This window comes from Podarcis pityusensis, assembly GCF_964106645.2.
Source record: "Podarcis pityusensis genome assembly, chromosome: 9".
NCBI classification, from domain to species: Eukaryota; Metazoa; Chordata; class Lepidosauria; order Squamata; family Lacertidae; genus Podarcis; species Podarcis pityusensis.
The window spans coordinates 8,552,815-8,573,146 of NC_138034.1; the positions used below are offsets into that span (position 1 = coordinate 8,552,815).

Sequence of the window (20,332 nt, forward strand, 5' to 3'; positions counted from 1 at the left end):
GGGAAACCTGAGGGCCCGGCGCCCAGCACCTGGTTCCCCCGCCTCCGCCATCCCCCGGCGCCGCCTCGCCCCTTGCCGCCGCCGCTCACCTCTCCCCTCAGGTGCGGCCGCCGCGAAGCGCCACTGTCTCCGGGCGCCTGGCGCGAGGAGGAGGCGGCGCGCGTCCCCGCCCCTTTCCCCTCCCCCCCCCCCGGCTCCTGAGCTGCGCCAGGAGGGAGCTGCTGAGGGGGCTTCGATTCCGCGCTCGCCTCCGCCACAGGATCGGGCTCCGGAGCGACCTCGGCGCCGAGGAGGAAGCGGAGCCTGCGGCGCGCTCCCTGCTCTTCGCCCTTCGGTGGCTTGCGCGCCCACCTCTCGGTCGCCGCCGACCCGAACTTGTCGGCGAAGGGCGGGAGAGCAAGCGCCGGAGTTGTGTGTGAGGGAGAGAGCGCGCGCGTGTGTCTCCTCCTCCTCCTCCTCCTCCTCCTCCCGCCTCTTTGCCTGCGATTCTTAACCTCTACCGGCGTCCATCCTCCTCAGTGCAGCGCAGCCCGCCGCGGCCGCCGACGTTGGGGGAGCCGGTGTGTGTGCGTGTGTGTGTGGAGCTGCTCCTGCCCGCCTTCGCCTCTCTCTCTCTCGGTCCCTCTCTCGGCGAGGACGAAGCATGCAGCCGGCGCGGGCGCTCTAGGGGCTCGCCGGCGGTCGCAATGCAGCTCGGCGCAGGCGGCGGCGGGGAGAGCGAGCTTTTCTCCGAGGCTGGGGGCGGCGGCGGCTGCTGCTGCGGCGGCTTCGTCTTCGGCTTCGTCTTCTTGACGGGCTTCTAAAGCCTGGACGGAGCGGGAGTCCAACATGCCGTGCTGAGAAGGACCAGGAGGCGCCAGAAACAGGGGCTGGGCTCGCGCGTCGTCCGCCCGCCCGTCCGCTTCGCCAGCGGACTTCCGAGGGGCTCGCCTTCGCGGCCGGCCCCCACCCGCCCGCCGGCGGGACTCGCACCTCCGCTGCTTCGGAGGGGGACTCTGCCTGGGGATCCGCCTCGACGTCGCCTCCCTGCCCTGACTTCGCTCGGGGATTTGGATTCTGCCTTGGGACCTTGCAACTTGCAACCAGGAGGAGGAGGGCTTTATTTTTATATTTTTTAAGGGGGTCTCTCTCTTTTTAAGGGGGTCTCTCTTTTTTTTTTGAGGGGGTCTCTATCCCCACCACCACCACCGAAGGGGGAAGCGATCGGGTTTCCCCCAGCGCCGGATCCGCGTCTCTCGGTGGGGATCCGGCGGTGACCTCGAGGAGACGATGAAGCTGCTGGCGGCGCTGGCTTGGCTCTGCCCGGGCGCGCTGCTGCTGCTGCTCCGCCTGGGCGAGGTGGCGCCGCAGCCTTGCCCGGCTCAGTGCTCCTGTTCCGGGAGCACCGTGGACTGTCACGGGCTGGCGCTGCGGAGCGTCCCCAGGAACGTCCCTCGCAACACCGAGAGGCTGTAAGTCGCCTTCCTCCCTGCGGATTTCCCATCCACCTCCCCATAAACACACCTGCCGCCCTCCCCTCCCGTGCCCAGGTCCCAACATCCTTCCCATCCCCTTCCCTCTCATCCAGCCAACATGTCAAGCAACCCATTGCTGTTGCCAGAGGATGGAAGACATTTCCTCCCCCCCCCCATTTAAAAAAAAGCAAAGCTAAGTGGAAATGGAATTAGTGCTTTCAATTCTCCCAACACTTTCCCTGGTTCCTTTTTAGGGTGCATCACTCTCCCCCTGCCCCCAGCTTTGTTGTTGTTTCCCCCCAAAAATTTTTTTATTGGTTTTCACAACATTATAAACAAACACATAAGAGAAACAAACATAAATCATAGCCTTATTGAAAATTACACTTGTTAACATTGTTAAGTGACTTCTTCGCTTCCCCTTGGTTGCATTTCATTGCATGTCCTTTTAACGGTTTTCCCAATCACAGTTCTTATAAAATTTAACTTAAACATTAACATCCTTAGATCGTCACATTATGAAATTAAACATATTAATTCGACGCTTAACATAAATAAAATCCTAAATCAATTAAGTATGTTTTCTGTTAATTTAACTTAACATATTTAACTAAGTAATTATTAAATTTAATCCACTCTTCCTGATACTCCTCCCCTGCCCCCAGCTTTGAAGCAGTAATTCTCCAGTGCATAGTTGCATTATAGGTACCTTGCTCAGCAGCAGCAGCCTTTCAGAGTAGTTCGCAGTTGAAGTTTCAGAGCTTTATTTCCTTCTGAAGAGCCGCCTTTATACTGTATGCTTTTGTTTAGTTGTTAATGCAATTCTTTATTATGGGCTTACAAAGCTATACCCCGCTTTGGCTGCTCTGCAAAGGAGTTGCTAAAAGTGGCTTACAAGTGTGGAAACCAATAAGAACCCAACCATTAAAAGGCAAGGCTGTCAAATTAAGCAGCAGGAGAAATGCAAAAAGCAGCACCAGCGATCAATACACGGAGTTCCTTATGGGCCTCCCCCCCTTAAAAAAAATCAATGTATGTTGCAGATGGCTTGTGTTGTGGTTAGAGCTGGTGGCCACCAATCTCTTTAGGACTTCCGCTATTTCATATTTTTTTTAGTGTAGTACCAACACCAGATGTCCTTTATCACTTTCTCTGCTGCCTTAGAAGACGTATGCACACACAGATCAATGTATCTTATTTTAGAACACCACATCCTCAAATTAGCTGCTCCTTATTTCGGAATACTTCAAGTTCCTTGAACAAATACCCAGTTATTCCTTTATTTCTAAATTATTGATTTGGTAAGCCCAGCTTACCTTCCCTCCTCCCTTTCCTGCAATTCTCATTATGGGGTTTGGGTAATGTAAGGAGACATGAAAGAACCAGGCCATTAGTTCCACTGCTTTGCTCCCCCCCCTTACTCAGCAGTAATAAGCAAAATACACTGCTGTTAATTTGGGTCAGGAAGAGACTATGTGTGAGATGGCCCTTTCCATGCGTCCCTCCATATGTATCTTCTTCCCCCTCCCCTTTAAACGGATTGAAATACACCTTTTCTTCTGATCTGCGGAAATGGCTTGTAGAAAACAGCTTGTAGAATACACTTCAGGCCAACTTCAGTGCAGACTTAAAATGGGAAGAGTAATTTGCAAAGCCCTCTGCCTGAAATCTCACCAGCTCCAAGTGGAGTCACCAAGACAAACTTTACCAGCCCATTTCAATTCTCCTTTGTTTCACTTAGGTTTGTTTTTGTTTTTTTTTAAAAAAGACTATTATTTATTTCATTTATGAATCTCTTACCCTGAGGCATCCAGAAGCAATTTACAAAACCTACTCTGACTTTTCAAGAAGGCACTTTAAAAATCAAGACAGAGGATTACCTGCTACTAGGAAATCCTGCTTTTAACAATACTCCTTTGCCCCAAAGGTGAAATTCTTAATTCTTCCCCCAACAAAATATTTATATCGTTTGTACAGACTCCTGAATAATTTGGGGCTGTAGGCAGATAGATCCTACTAAAAGGAACATGACACTTGTTTGCCACACAGTTAGATTCTTGTTACCTGCTTTCTCAAAATAGAATTGCTTTTACTACTTGAGGTTTATTGTTCCAAAGATACAAACAGTATTGAAGAGGTACCTAGTACCCACTTCGTAGATTTAAGTAAATCTGCCATATCATTCTTAGCTATTATGATCTTTCCTGACTGATCAGTTAGGTTTAAGAGTGTTCTTCAAAACACGTCCTGATTGTCTTTGTAGCTATTAATGTAAGCAGCTTTGGGAGAAAAAATGGAGAGTCATTAGCATTTTTGCTTTAAACTCAGAGAAAAATATCAGTGACTCATTAGTCTTAAGGGCAGGTGGGGGAAAATCTGTAGATCACTTGAGATTCCTGCTACTTTTCTTCAGTGGAATGTGCTAAATCTCTTCCCCAAATATAATGCATGTGGACTTAAGGTTAGTTTCCATTATCAAGCTTTTCCTCCATAACTTTACTCTCAAGTAGTGAATCCAAGCAGAAGTCATGGAAATATAGCTGTCCCTTACTTAACTAATCATGACCAAATTGGAATGAATTGAGATTCCGAGCTTTTCCATTATTTGTAAATATGTTGTTCCTTTTACGATTGCAGGACTAAATGAGGTTTAAAAAATAAAATAAATTTAAACCCAAACATAGGATTAAAAGAGATGAACACTTGGATCACATTGTATGTAAGTTCACAAATATTTGCTTGGGAAAGCTTGGCTGTGTAAGTTTTAGGAATGCTGAGTTTTTTAGGAATGTTGCAGAGAGGATGATGCCTTCCAGAAAAATCCTGGGCCCCAGGAAAGCTGTCAGATGTTTATTGTCCATTTCCTCCTTGCTTCCTCCACTTCATTTGACTATTTGATGCCAGTGTTCCTGTCTGTTGTGGACTCTGTAATGGTCTTCAGTACCTGACTGAAGAAGTGGGCCAATGATTTCTCCCCTGTTCTCTGTAGGTCCAGGAAGTAACGTACTAAGCATATCATTAAGTAAACACGTTTTGATTTCATCTGTGTTTCTCTCATTCATCCATTAAAAACAGAGAACGGACTTGTCCAGAGGCAGTGGTAGCAGTCATTAATCATAACTGTTCCTATCGCGAGAAAGTCAAATTTGTGAATGGTACACCACAAATCTCACTATTTCATGATAGGAACAGTCTAGAAACAATACATCCAAATGCTTTTTCAGTAAACTGGAAATTAAAACAAGTGCAAATGAAAGGAGAATTACTTTTACATAAACTTTTCAGGAATTTGCACCAACCTACAGTTATCCTCAAACTCTTTGTTGCAAATTCTTATTGTTTATTTGATTTTAATAAATAGCCACCAGTTCTGGAATGTTTTAATTTTATTACTACTTCTTCTTAGGGATCTTAATGGGAATAATATCACAAGGATCACAAAGACTGATTTTGCTGGCCTAAGACACCTTCGAGTTCTGTAAGTTGCCTTTTGTTGTATTTTATCTGTTACTATTGTATGCTGCAGATGTGCAGTTCTGTGGAAAATGACTTATTTTATCAACAAGGCTAATTCTTTACTTAACCTCTAAAATAACGACAACCAAACTTACACTGTATGAGAAAAAGCAGTTGGGAGATGACATAAAGATTTGGAAGACTGCCACAGTAGCAATTTTGTATTGTAGCCACTTGTGATTTTATTCTTTTCCTTGACTCTATAAATACAGCAAATTATTGACTTTCTGAAAACGAAATGCTTTTTAGCAAGCTGTAAAGAGAAATATCTGTTTTTTAAAGGCTAACTGAATTAATTTGTTTGAATGCACTTTGAGTTTAGGATTGTCAGAAGTTATTCTAGTTAGTAGTAAAGGGAAATTCAGGAAAAAGAAGCTATCAATGCAACTTGCTTTTACACCAAATTCTGTGAAAATTGATACAAACTTTTAAATAGTTTTTACTATATATAAAGCCTGGTTACTTAATAACTTATAAGTCCTTCTCAGGGCCTGTAGATTAAAAAAAATCACTATACAGTAATGACTGCTCTTTCAGTGAAGACAAAATCTTCTTTGAGACACACTAGTAACAAAATTGTTTTAAATTAGGGAATAATTGCAAACAATAAGATTGGTTTTGATATTTCATCCTAAAGATGAAAAGTTGCAAACTTTTCCTTTTGTGGAAAAAAAATCACATTAACTCTTTTTCAGTTGAAAACAACTTGATTTATAATTGTAAAGTGTAGCTTTCATTTCTTTTTTTAAAAAAAGAAACTTTTATACATCACGTACATGTTTTTAACATTCTGTAATTGAGCAGCAGCTTTGACTTTTTCCTTAAGCAAGGCATATATTTTTATCACCTTTGACCCTTCAAGTTCTTGAGCAGGTTTAAGGTCTCTGAAAACGGAGAGGGTATTTTCTCTCTTCCTTGGTAAAAAAAAAGTCATAGTGGAGTTTAAGGTGACAAGTCTTAAACACATTAAATTGGATAGGAAGTCTAAGAATAGAGTGAGAATTGTGAAGTTAATAAAGAGGAGCGATTGCAAGTTTCCCCATTGCTAAAGTGCTGTAATAACAGGTGTTAATCATCATTTGATTACTAGCTGTTTTAAAACTCATACTCTGCATTTCAGTCAGCTCATGGAAAACAAGATTAGTACAATAGAAAGAGGAGCATTCCAGGACCTGAAAGAACTGGAGAGACTGTAAGTAACTTTTTATTGATTTGAAATACCACAAAGCAAGTTGTTGTAATTTCCCCCCCACTGCCCTCCCTGTTTCTACTTTGAGTTAAACTACTGGGATTTGTTTGCCTTCTTGGAATTCTTATTGGACAGAATCAAATGTAGCCGTAGATTCTTGTAGAACAGAGGGAACAATTCTATGTGGGATAGAGGGGAAAACTGAAATGTAATTTTCATTTTTTGAAAGACAAGATTCATTTGCAATCTAATGTGAAGAGTTCTAGGGACTTAAACAAATTTTCTGGAGGGAATTAATTACAACCCCTAACTTGGTACAAGCTAATGATGATAAAACTTGCTCCTTCACTAAGAATACAATTTAAGCATTTGGTTTCCTGTACGTTGTATACTGTGTTGTGGGAAAGCAAAACATTTGTGTAAGGGAGAAAATTAGTTGTAAAATGCTGTAAAATTTAATGCACTGTACAGAAAATTGTGAAGTGTTTGAATGGATCTAAGAATGTAAATAGAAAAATGGGTTGTATTCTACTAAGTACTACTCAGAGTAGACACAGTGAAATGAATGGAATTATTTCCATTTACTTCTATGGGTCTGCTTCAAGTAGGACCAGTGTTGAATAGCACCCATATCAGCCTGTGTTTTTAGTACTGTAATAAAGTATTTGGAGACTTGAAAGACCATCCTGTTGAACGATAAAGGCTAGTTAGTTTCTCTCTCATTCCACCTATGCAGTTTCTTTGAAAGCTGCATTTCTGTTGTGTGTATACTGTGTTGCATTTTGACAGCACTCAAGACTGCAGTAATTCAGTTTGGGGCATGAGTTCATGTATGTTGCATTCTTCTGTACTGTTTAGCTCTTGCATAGGATTGTTCATTGCTTATAGGGAACAAGGCCATCTCCGAACTATACTGTTTTTATGAGCACTGTTTTTAGTTCTCTGGGGCTGTCTTGTGTTTTTCTTTTTTAAAAAACCACAACAACAGAATGTAACAACTGCATCTGTCTTTCCCACCCTTTTTGCCATTCCCTCTATGTAGCAAGGATGTTTTCAGGACATTACTGGAAAGTCAGACAGTTTAAAATCTTGAAAAACAGCAGACTAACTTTCTGTTTCATCTTGTATGGGAAGAGAGTATCTGTGTCTTGCATGCTTTAACAATATGCCAGTGCAGATTTTCTCGAATGGTGACTGTTCTATACAGTTTTGAAATATGGCATAAATTTATTTTGGAAAAGGAACATTTTTGCTTGTTTATGGTAGGCCGTGTTTTGCATTGATACCGTAGCTTGCAAAAGCTTTTTATTGATAATATGGAATCAGAAAAATAGGGAAGGGGCGTGCACTGGTGAAGTGGTTTGTGTTTGAGCATAGGAGCTGAAGTTTGCCCAGGTCTGCTGCTAGTTTAAATTTTTATAAAAAATACTAGCAATATCCCTTTTAAAAAATCATTGTGTTTCTGTAAATAGAGAGTGATATGCAATTTATGCACACATACTATTGCCAGTTTTTATTTCTGGAAATTAGTTTACAGAAAATTATTTCCTAAGTGTTTGTCCAAGATCAACAATTATTCTTGATGAGCTGTTAAGTCCCGGATCACATACTGGTAGAAGGTGCTCGTAAGATATTGGCGTGAACATAACTTGTCAGCACATTATGGCTAATTTCATCCTCAGAATGTTATTGAGGTATGTGGATTGTGGCCTAAATCCCTAACACTTTTATGAAACTGAATTAGCCAACTAAGTTTTTACTCAGAGCAGACCTCTTGGAATTAGCAGACTGAATTTAGTCATGCTCATGAATTTCAATGTGCTTTGAGTATCACTAGCACTGGATATAATCCCATGTATATTTCAAATATGAATACTGTACCTCTGAAGAACGCCCCCCCCCCCAGCAAAGTTGTACCTGTTAATAAATAAACAGTGATGGCGGGCTTAACACCTTTTAAGCACAGCTCTACCCATGTCACATTCAAAGGTTTAATTCAGTGTTTCCCAAACTTGGGTCTCCATCTGTTTTGGACTACAGTTCCCATCATCCCTGACCACTGGTCCTGCTAGGTAGGGATGATGGGAGTTGTAGTCCAAAAATAGCTGGAGACCCAAGTTTGGGAAACACTGATTTAATTGGAAACTACAAAAGAACTCCAAAGGTGGAAGTTCTGACACCCTTCTCTCTACCTGGCTCAGTTTTTCTCTAGCTGGGCTCCAATACTATAAGCAAGCCCATCAAGGATAAAGCAGTAGGGTTTCAGCACACAAATCTCTTGTGCACTTAATTTCACCCTTTCCTTTTCCTCTTTTACATGTGACTGTATATAGTTCGATGCTTAGGGTTTACCTTGCATTTTGGTTAATTAGTTGAAACAAGTAATTGTATATTTGTTGAAAACCACTGCTTTTTTGTGGAAACAAATAAGTCATGTGGTTAAAATGTATTGGAACTTGTTCAAAAATCAGAATACGTCTTCTAAGTTGTTTAAGGTTTTCATTTCCACCCACATTATGATAATAGTGTCACAGTTTTCTGCTCTGTTCAAGGCTCAAATCACATGTTTTGGAGTAGAAGGAATTTGGAGCCAGAATCCTTTGAAATCATCTCAGCTGTTGGGCTATGAACAAGTGTTCAATATCTGTGAGGAAAATATGAAGATTCATTTTGTTGACAATTACCACATCCACCTGAGAGATAGATGTTGTTGTCTTGAGCCAATTCATCCCTTTGAGATTTTGGAATTCAAACATATTTCCCAGGAAATTCACTGATAACTCTCTTCAAATAGTTCCTTTATGTACATGGCGCAGCAGGGACTTGGTTAACATGCATGATATTTAAATATCAAACAAACTACATTGCTGTGGCAGTCTTTTTGATGTATTAAGTGGTTACCATATAGTGAATGCAAAACCCATCAAAGCTGCTGGCTGGGTTGTGTTCTGTGATTTTGATTGCTATTTAACCACCATACAGTTTCTAGATTAATCCTTGCTTTCTGTTGTGACACACGGTCTGGCAGACTGATACCGTGGTTTTCATAGCTCTGCAATTTCATCGGTGAAACACATGCCTGTGCTTGTCCCAAGGGCAGCGAACTTCCTGCCTATGGGCTGACCTCAACCTGTTAGGGTGTCCAGTTTGGTTCATGAGGTCATTTCCACCAAACCATTCTCATCTGATCACTGTTGGCATCATAGGGGGCAGTAGCAGGGTGGGAGAGAAGAGTCTTCTGCTATGCTTCCCTCTGCCACCACTTGCATGAGAAGCTGCTTTTGAGAAGTGTTTTAAGGCAACCTCCACACCTGTGTTACAGCTGGAATGGGCTGTGGCTGCTGTCTTAAAGCCTTTTCAAGTCTCCCCTACTTCCAAGCTTCCAAGATTAGGAAACTGAAAGAAAGGGGCAGGAGACTTGGAAAGTTGTGATTGACAGGTGAGTCGCCCCACCTAGATGTCAAATTTGGCCCATGAGGCTGATCCAGATAAGGATCTGCTGATAAAGATCTGGCCCGTGGAGCCAAAATGGCTCTCCACCCCTGGTTCACCCTCACCCCATGTTTACATTAAGCAAAGAATATCCCTATGGACAAATCCACTTTCGAAAAACCCATAATATCTCTAGCAACTCTGCTCTTCCTCACCAGTCATTGAGGTGATTGTTGATAACGTAGGAGGAACAGAAGACACCAAGCGACATTATAGGAATGTCATGTTAGATCGCATTCTACACCCTCTCCTGGTATACAGTATACAAGCTCAGAAAGAGTCCACAGTGCCATCCAGGGGGTAGGAGGACAGCAACTGACAGCTGCAGGGCTCCCCTAAGGCAGGAGTTCAAATTCCCCAGAAGTCCAAATGCTGTAGCCAGAAAATAACCCTTTGACAGGGAAGGGCCTGGAGAAGGGGGGCTGGGGAGAGAGCCGCTCCTGTCGCAACAGCTAGCTATCTCCATGGTTAAAAGGGTAAAAGGCCTACATTTGGTACTAATTGTAACCACACTCCGCCCCTTGAGATAAGGGTTGGTACTTAAGAGTCCAAATGGAAATCATTTTGAATACTGTACTGCAGAAAACAGCAGTGCCTGGGTGAGCAAAACAGTTTGTTTTTTTACAGCGTGCTACAAGAACAAGTCTATTAGATTCCATTTAGTCGTCTCAAATCAAACTCGCAGTAAAAATAATTCCATGTATAAAAATCCAACATAAAGAAATAAATATCTCCATTTAAACGGCTTGTTGAAATAGGGAACGTCTTCAGTGGATTCTGTTTTATGTGTAACGGGAAGGAATTTCAACAGTTAGGTGCACCCATAGTAGGAGCCTGATTCCTATATTGTATGGACAGACTCCTGATAAGATGATATCTCCAGGACACCCTCTCCTTCAGTGACTGATTGGTGGGTGGCGCTGTGGTCTAAATCACTGAGCCTCTTGGGCTTGCTGATCATAAGGTTGGCGGTTCAAATCCCCACGATGCGGTGAGCTCCCATTGCTCTATCCCAGCTCCTGCCAACCTAGCAGTTCGAAAGCACACCAGTGCAAGCAGATAAATAGGTATCGCTGTGGTGGGAAGGTAAACAGCATTTCTGTGCGCTCTGGTTTCTGTCACGGTGTCCTGTTGTGCTAGAAGCGGTTTAGTCATGCTGGCCACATAACCCAGAAAGCTTTCTGTGAACAAACGCTGGCTCCCTCGGCCTGAAAGCGAGATGAGTGCTGCAACCCCATAGTCACCTTTGACTGGACTCAACCATCCAGGGGTCCTTTACCTTTACCTATACCTATAACAGGTGGAGCAACCTTTTTAGTGTTATGGATGGCAGCACTGTGAATTGGTTAATAGCTCAATGGCAAAGCTTCGCAGTGGGACTAGAGATGTGGGTTCAGTTCTCATCCAAAAGATAGAAATGTGGCTTTCGCAAGGCAAAATTGATTTGTATTTTGTAAGTGACAACTTCAGCGTGAGAAGGCGAGAGTAAAGGACTTCTGCTCTAGTGAGCAACAATTTAATTGCACAGCCACAGAACAATCTATACACAGGACCTAACTTGTCACATTTCTCCTTCCATTTCTCCTCAGTCCCACGTGTAAGATCTTGGGCTTCCAGTGATATGCATCAGTACCGACTGGGAAATTTGTGGGGCACGAGTGCAGTGTTACAGCACTGGTTTGGCATACAAAATATCCAGGTTAAATTCCAACCACAAGTTCCCACAAGAAAGAAGAAGCCCCCCTCCCCAAATTCCCAATAGCTAACAAGCAAGAGTAACTGACACATGAACTAATACATCTCTCAGGTGGTTGTAGGGTTTGTTCACACCCAGGTTGCCTTTCATATTGTCCAGCCCAATTCATCTTGTCCAGTCATGCCACCCCCTTGTTAATTTATATGAATGCCAATATCTGCTAGATATTTCCTAGCGTGCCTTACCTATTGACCAAGGCTCTCCCCCCCCCCCCATGGCCGCTGCTGGACCGATCCCTACTGTAATTGGGACAACAAGCCATTTGGCCTCTCCCAGTCCCCTTGCAGGTGCACTAGTAGCAGGGACGAGCAGAAAACACAACCCCTTGCTTCTGAGTATTTGAAGTCTGCCTGGTTGCTGTGGAGAGCAGAGAGACAGGGGGATAGTGATAAACGGTGGGTAGCAGCTGCATACATAACCTGTGACTGAGTGTTCATTAACTCTGTAATTTGAGAGAAGGCACAATAGCTATAGATGCTCTTTCAAGTCTGCATGCCTCATTCAGGCTCCCTGCTCTTTATGTGGGACTGTGTATAGTTGGGGGCGCCTGATGTGTGTGTTTGGGGTGTCCTCTGTTGGGGGCGGTGGCAGTGTCATTGAGATAGTGCTTCTCCATCCACCGCAGGCAATTGCACCAGAACTGCTTTTAGTTACTGATTTTGCTGCCCCTCCTCTGATCCCGAATGGAAGAATATGTCACATGTAGTTGGCATCACTAGCTGTATGTAGAGTGTAGGCTTTTTGTGTTAATAAAGTTGTCTGTGCTCCTTGTTGCCTTTCCCAATATAAGGGAGAACTCAGCAGGGTTTTGGGGTGGTGGTGGGGTGTCCAGTAGGACTTCAAGCTTCATGCTTACCTTGTTCCTCATTTATGCTATTGCTGTTGTGTGTCTCGGTGTGGTGGTGATGTTTAGGTTAGTACATATAATGTCACCATATTGCATTAGAGAGGCAGACATCGATGTTCTGTGGCTGTGGATGACTACTCTGCACATCTTAATGCTTTTTGATGTCTGACGTTTTTAGAGGTTCCCCCTCTTCCTCCCAGGTGGCCCCCAACTCTTCTTACCTGTGAGGGTGCCTTGTTCTTGTAGGCCCAGTTGCAGCGGTTGGAGTGTTGAGTGTTAGGATTCGTTCCCCGTGCTGCAGTCATGGGATTGTTTATGTCACATGACAGTGTATGTTTTCATTCCACATAGTGGGAAGTGGCGGAGACAGGATGTTTGTATTACTGTGTTTCCGTGATATAGGACGTTTGTTCCTTTGTCTCTTTCTCTTTGCTGATTGATGCTGATGAGGAAGGAGCTGAGTTAGAATGCTCCGAGCGTATTATATGTACCGTAAATAAAGTATTTTAGCCAAAATGCTGCGCTACTGAGTCTGTTACACTGACTGCCAATACTCTGCTGATCCTGAAGTGTGCTGATGCCTGCAAGGCATCAGTTGCTGTGATGTTTGTGCTGGAGAAAGACCGTTGTGCTTGGAGTTGTACTTGGAGTCTCCCGACCGACTAGGAGGGAGAGAACATGCCAGCTGGGCTTGTGTCTCAGCCAGATTCCTACTCATGTGTAGGAGCTCCTGACATTGAGATGGGAGTGACGTTCCCTTGCCTGGATATAAGGGTGTTGTATTCCAATTGACTATTGAGGTAATAGGATTCCTGTTCACTGATGTTGTCCTCCATTATTGCACTTCAGTTCTGCTTTATACTGGCAGAGTCTTGCCATTGTGAGGATTATGCTGGTGGAAGGAACTGATGGAATACAATTTTTTTTTAATGCCACCACCAGATTAACTATACAAGACATATCATTTTGCTTCACTGACATGAGGGGATTTAGTAGCAGTTTCATCACACTCAGCAGGTGTTGAGATGAGGCAATGATCACACTCTTGGTCATTTTTAATACAGTTCACAAATCGACAGCAGAGGATCCTTTATCTCTCGCAAGTAAATGGAATGGAGGTGTAAATAATACAAGTGGCATGTTCAGTCATTAAATCAGACTGTGCTTTTGGAAGGGGCGCATGTAAATTGCAATGACCCCTGATAACATGTCAGGCACTTGGCTTACTGTTATATATGCTGAGATCAAGCCATTGAGAGCAAACTTTATTTTAATCTGTGTAATCTCACTTTGCATTCTGTGGTCATTCCTATCAGAGGTTCTTGGAGACAAAGCCTGCTGCAATATTACACCCTGTTCACACAAAGAGCTGCTGTGGAAAACAGGTAGAATCTTAAGTTTGATGTACATGCAGCAGCCCATGGCTGCATCCTTTAGTCCATTATATTGTAAAATATTGCAGCATAAAGCTGCACAAGAAGTTCACTTAAAAATACAAATCTCATTCCTACATACTTACATTAGCTTGACTTTCAGCATGGATCCTGTTCCTTCAGAGTCTATGGGAACAGGTCTAAAACTAGGGGTCACCAGTTGGACCTTTGGGCGACAATTTAACTTGGTGAATCCTCTGAAGTCCATATACCGCTCATGTGTGCATATATGTATTTGCCTTGATGTTGCATATACAGGCAGTGCTATTTTTCTAGAAAAAGAGGTGCTGGATCCTTGTGGAATTCACAAAAATAATATAATAGAAGCCCAACTTCTGTCTCCCAATAAAATTGGCAGGAAAAAAATAAAGGCAAAGACTGCATTAAAAAAGACCCGACTCAGATGAATCAACTTGTTGACTTGGTTAGAGGTGGCAAAAAACTTTTTGGAACTAAAAAGTTATTGGGAGAGTGATTAGAGAGTGTCCTCAACACTAGGAAGTGCTGTCATGCAATGGCTTTGGTGGCATTCAGATGCCATGTTTGCCAGTCCTAAACATTTCTTCATCCCTCTCTGTGTGCTTGCTCCCTCTTAAAGGTAAAGGGACCCCTGACCATTAGGTCCAGTCATGACCGACTCTGGGGTTGCAGTGCTCATCTCGCTTTATTGGCCGAAGGAGCCGGCATACAGCTTCCGGGTCATGTGGCCAGCATGACTAAGCTGCTTCTGGAGAACCAGAGCAGTGCACGGAAACGCCGTTTACCTTCCCGCCGGAGCGGTACCTATTTATCTACTTTCACTTTGACGTGCTTTCGAACTGCTAGGTTGGCAGGAGCAGGGACCGAACAACGGGAGCTCACCCCGTCGCGGGGATTCAAACCACCAACCTTCTGATCAGCAAGTCTTAGGCTCTGTGGTTTCACCCACAGCGCCACCCGCATCCCTGTTCTCTCTTACTTCCCTCCTTTTAACCCAGCTTTATAAAACATTTCTTGGTTTGTCAGATCATGATCCTGGTTTGGGAATACTACTTGAATGGTATGTGTCAAAGTAGTTTGGCAAATATAATTTTGACACAATGTTGTCAATGACTCAGGGATGATGGGAATTGGAGCGCAGCAATATCTGGAGAGCCCCAGATTCTCTACACTTGCTGGGGTGCAGTATTTTGCTCTTACAAAACCTACATTTACTTTTGCAGATGCACCTGCTCAATTCTTTTATCTATTCAAAAACCAACCGTAAAGTTTTTTCATTTCTTGTAATAAATATCCAAGAGATTGCAAACCTGTTTCCTGTTTAGTATCCTCCCTTGTCTAAATGGCTTCACTGCACAGAGTTGGGTTTCCAACCCTTAGGCTAGACTCTGGATCAGGTGCTGTTGTGCAACATGTGCTTGTTCCATTTTCAAGTATAACTGCAAGGACGTAGGTTGGCACTAGGAGGCAGCTGTTGCTGGTGTAATTCAGCAAGGTCAAATATTGAGCAGCTATAACTCTGTCATGTGTCCAGTTTGACGCTTCCTGCTCTGGTGTCTTGGAAGAAAAGATTTAACACAAATTTTGCGTGCAATATATTTTGACTTCCCAGCCATACTGTTTGAATTCTTGTGTGCGCTATTCCATTAAAAGACCTGAAAACCCAGTTTCCCTACAACGCTCTGCTCTACCCAGTCCATAAGCACAGGGGTTTTTTCCCTAACAAAATCCACATTAAACAAAACATTAGTCTTTCAGAGCACAGTCTAACAGAATATGAAAGTGCTGCTTGATTAGGTACCCAAAGAAACAGCAGTTTTACCAGCTATGGTATAACTTTGACAATATAAACATTTAATTATGGCAAAGCTATTCAGTTCTAAGCATGTTTTTGAATATTCTCAGAATTCTAGTTAACATACTCTTGTTAGTATATTTGTTAACATACTCTTGTTAGTATATAGTATAGTGTATTTAAAGAATCATGCATCAGTGGCTCACTACAAGCAGTTGTTTGTATGAATTTGTTTCCATGTTGGTGGGAAAGGAAAGAGAAGCAAAAGGTGTAAGATTCGTTTGTTGTGGACTTTTAATGAGCATTAGAGTACCACAACCAAAGTGAGATGGAAATCTGAGTTTGGCTGCAGCCACCATCAATTGATATTCTTTAATGATGATAAAAGAGATTATTTCCACTTCTTTTCAGCCGTCTCATCTTCCACACACTCCTCTATATGTGGGTATTGTATAGAATGCTGATTCAGGTCACTGCACCAGGGAAATTAACGTAGTGAATTTTCTTAGTAACGGTCATGACCCTACCAGTGGTAACTAGTATTACATTTCATACCATAAAAATGGGCACTGACTAAAGATTGATTAAAACAGACCTTTAGTCTAACTTTCATTATGTATTGATGTGCAATGCCCATTTTTGCAGACTTTACCCATAGATATTTGGATTAGATGTCTGTGAAAAATATATATCACAAATGGCCTTTCAAAAGAGCAGTCGTACTCGGTTACAGTTCTGTAACTGAAAATATTAATGTCTGACTGCAATCTGCCACCCACTTATTACCGTATTGTTGACCTTTGTCTGAGGAAGCTAATTGGGGAGCTTGGGCAGATAAGCAGAAACTTTTCAGAGTGCAAACAAGCTCTCTCAAGTCCTGCAGAATCCGAAGTGGTTACCAGCCTGTTTTGGCAAATGTGTCGCATAGAGTGGCTATGTGCCCTACTTTACAGAGGACAGTTTTCTGTTTGAAAGCGTCATCCATTGTGAGAGCTGTCTGGTTGAAGATAAGGAACCATTAGAAGGGAGAGTAAAGGTTCCCGTAGCAGCCCATCAACAGTTAGAACTTGGACTAAGTGCAACATAGCAGTCACCTGGTCATAGCCTTATCCTTTACAATGAGATAACTGTATTTCTGTTTAAATTATAGTAATTATTTCTAAATCTGCACCTATACCTAGAAACTAGCAGTGTAGCACCTATATGTTTTATGGCAACTAGTGTTGTGTTTTGGAGAGATGCTTTTTAGCGATACTTAAGTGACCATCCTGGACGCGGGTGGCGCTGTGGTCTAAACCACTGAGCCTCCTGGGCTTGCCGATCAGAAGGTCTGCAGTTTGAATCCCTGCAATGGCGTGAGCTCCTGTTGCTCGGTCCCAGCTCCTGCCAACCTAGCAGTTCGAAAGCACGTCAAAGTACACATTATTTGTTCACATTATTTGTGCCTATTTTGTAGTTTGTTTCTCTGTTTTAACTTTCACCTGCTGTTGTAATTGTTCTCTCTGTTTTATAAACATTATAAAGTGGAAAAAAAACATAAACCTTTAGACCTACATAGAAACTACACATGTGTCATGTGTAGTCTGGCTCCTAGACAGCTATTAGAAATGTTATCTAGAGTGTTGGTGCAATATGGCTTAGATGCCACTGTCTCATGAATATTTTACTTGTGCCTATATATATTTTACTTGTGTCTACATATCCAGTATGTACCGGGACGTGGGTGGCGCTATGGTACCGGGACGTGGGTGGCACTGTGGATTAAGCCACAGAGCCTAGGACTTGCTGATCAGAAGGTCGGTGGTTCGAATCCCCATGACGGGGTGAGCTCCCATTGCTCAGTCCCTGCTCCTGCCAACCTAGCAGTTCGAAAGCACCTCAAAGTGCAAGTAGATCAATAGGTACCACTCCTGCGGGAAGGTAAACGGCATTTCCGTGTGCTGCTCTGGTTCGCCAGAAGCAGCTTAGTCATGCTGGCCACATGACCTGGAAGCTGTACGCCGGCTCCCTTGGCCAGTAAAGGAAGATGAGCGCCGCAACCCCAGAGTCGGGCACGACTGGACCTAATGGTCAGGGGTCCCTTTACCTTTACATATCCAGAGGGGTGTATCCAGCATCAGTAGTTGGCTTAGGCAAGTGCCATTATCCCAGAATGGCCACCTTCTGATCCTGACCTGCCGTTGCTAATGTGGAGGAGCTGCCATCACTGCCACCTGCCTTCAGCAAAAGCTATAGGGCTTGATCTTGGTGGCTTTATCCTGGTGGTTACCATCTGCTTGGCACTGCATTGGCCCTCCTCCTCTGCCATGTCTGTTGCAAATGGTGTTCCTTGCCACTGTTGCTTGGCTTTATGATTGGTGTTGGCTAGGAGTAGCAGCTGCCTAGGACCCACGTACCTACGGGACCGCCTCTCCTGGTATGCCCCGCGGAGGGCCTTAAGGTCCACAAATAACAACTCTTTGGAGGTCCCGAGCCTCAAGGAGGTTAGCTTGGTTTCAACTAGGGCCAGGGCCTTTTCAGCACTGGCGCCAACGTGGTGGAACGCTCTGTCACAAGAAACTAGGGCCTTGCGGGACTTGACATCTTTCCGCAGGGCCTGCAAGACAGAGCTGTTCTGCCTGGCCTTTGGTTTGGACTTGGTCAGACCCTTATGTTTCTCTCCCCTTATGGTCTTGATTTATCGGCTATTTTAAAATGAAGCTGCATTTTAAATTGCATTTAACCTGTATTTTAAATTGTGTCCCCCCCCCCTTTCCCCCCTATTATGTTTTTACTGTGATTTTATTGGTGTTAGCCTCCCTGAGCCTGGCTTTGGCTGGGGAGGGTGGGGTATAAATTATTATTATTTTTATTATTATTATTATTATTATTATTATTATTATTATATTAATTTATTTTGCTGCTGCTCCTGGCCACCCTCTTATACTCTCTCCCACTTGGACAAGTATATGGTGGTGGCCCACAGCTTCACATGTCACTGCCTACCCTATTCATTTATGTGTCAAATGTGGAATAGAGACTGCTGCCACTTGTGGAGACAGTATCTTCTGTGGAAGGTGGATGGAGTTAGTGGGTGGAAACTGGAGGCAACATGGTTGTCGGAATGTCTCTGTAGCAATTTCATGTGTGGAATTTCAGGGCTGCGTGTGAACTTTCAGGGTTTTGTGTGTGCCTCAGGTAGAAACGTGGAGCTAGGAGAAGTCTGGATCTAACTGAAGTTGCTTTTAAGCTGAGTATGGGAGAACCTGAAAAGAATCTTGCACTTACTATAATGAACATGCTCTCTGTTATCATTGTAAGAAGTAAGGAATAGGATTGCTTTTAATAATAGTTGTAGCAAATTATTTGTAAATGACTATTTGTAGTCATTTTAGCAAATGTTTGCAGAAAATGTTTACCATCTTTTGTTTGCTGTGAATTGCTGTTTGGCACCAAGTCCTAAAATACGATGGGACTGCATTGTGATGCACTCTTCCCACATGGATGTAGTATTGATCTGCAGGTCCCTTGCTGTGCTACCAAAGCCTGAGTATTCAGGAGGACTCTGAAAATGCTTGGCCTCATTTTTGACAGCTGGGGTCAATATCTTAGGGCAGGTTGTTCTGACTTTCCCCCCCCCGGATATGTGTGTTCATTTGATAACTTCCCTCAAGCAATTTGGAGGGGGCAGGTTTAATACAAAAATGGATAAACATCAATGGCAATCACCCACTGCTACTTACTGCTTTCACTGCACTGCTTTTATACTGACAAATACTGATTTGCCCCAAGCACTTTTCAGAGTAAGAGCAGTGTTCTGAGTTACAAGCAGAACTCTCTTTCAATATCTGCGTTCTGTAACTCTGCAGTGAAACAGAGGAACTGTAAATATTTGCAAAGCTATTCACATTCTAAAATTCCATCTTTTAAAAGAGGCATGGATGTTTGTTGTTTATAGGTACAGATCCTCTTGATGTCTAGGAATATATAAACTTAAGGGTTAATGCTGCCCAGCTTTCTCTTTGTAGGTAGATAATGAGCAAAAGCAGAGAATATGCTTTTGAGCAGGCCTGGAGGGGGAAAGCAGAAAGCAGTTGCTCCTTGCTAATCAGTGTTGAGGCAAACCATCCTTACTAACATACATGGTTTTAGGTACACAGTGCACACTATCCCTTAACAAGGATGGTGGCACCTTAGTGTTTATCAGTTAATAAAAGACTGTGTGAATTGTCTCCTGATAATTATAGGGTTTTCTACTCCCACACCTGTGCTTGCTTGTTTTTCCTAAATATTAAGTAATTGGTCTATGTTTGGATTTATCAGTATCTAAATACCACACCAAAGGTTCCATTTTGCTGCAAATTACAGAAGCTACAGAAAGGTGGTTAAGGGACTGAAATAAATTCAAGTGTAACTTACTCTTAGCCAGATGTAGTGTTGCTGTTCTTAAATCAGAAGGAATAATTTTGTCACCAACAAAAAATAGTGTATTACTGACAATTGCATGCACTTGCATGTTAGGTTTTGTGGGGGTTTAAACAGTGGCTAAAGTTATCAAAGTTCTCTGAGTGTTGATGTGTCAACGTACCAGGATTTTTCTTGTGATCGTGTTTCTATGCCACATAAGCTTTGCCTTTCATTATATACTGTTTACATTTTAAAAATTCATCATAAAGTACTTGCTGTCTCTAAATTCTCAGAAATAGTTGGCAAATCATGCAGAACATCACAGCATTAAAACTAGGCTGTCCAGAAAAATTCATATGGTTTCAGACTGACACCTGCAACCTACCTGCCGTAGGATCTTAGTATAAAACACCAGCATTTCATTTCGTTTCTTTTTTAGTAGGCATGTTTCAAGCAAATGAAATTCTGAGAAGGAAAGGAAATAC

The 20,332-nt window shown here is 43.0% G+C and overlaps 1 protein-coding gene across 6 annotated transcripts in view; it reads left to right on the forward strand.

Annotated features, from left to right (window-relative positions):
- The first annotated feature begins 1,129 nt into the window (after positions 1-1,129).
- The window catches only part of SLIT2 (slit guidance ligand 2), a 220,416-nt gene continuing 201,213 nt past the window's right edge, over positions 1,130-20,332 (forward strand). For all 6 annotated transcript variants that reach the window (XM_081019793.1, XM_081019795.1, XM_081019794.1 and 3 more), the window contains exons 1-3: positions 1,130-1,451; positions 4,861-4,932; positions 6,091-6,162. In XM_081019793.1, coding sequence (XP_080875919.1) covers positions 1,270-1,451; positions 4,861-4,932; positions 6,091-6,162 — 326 coding nt within the window. In that variant the 5' untranslated portion in view covers positions 1,130-1,269. The remainder of the gene's footprint in view (positions 1,452-4,860; positions 4,933-6,090; positions 6,163-20,332) is intronic.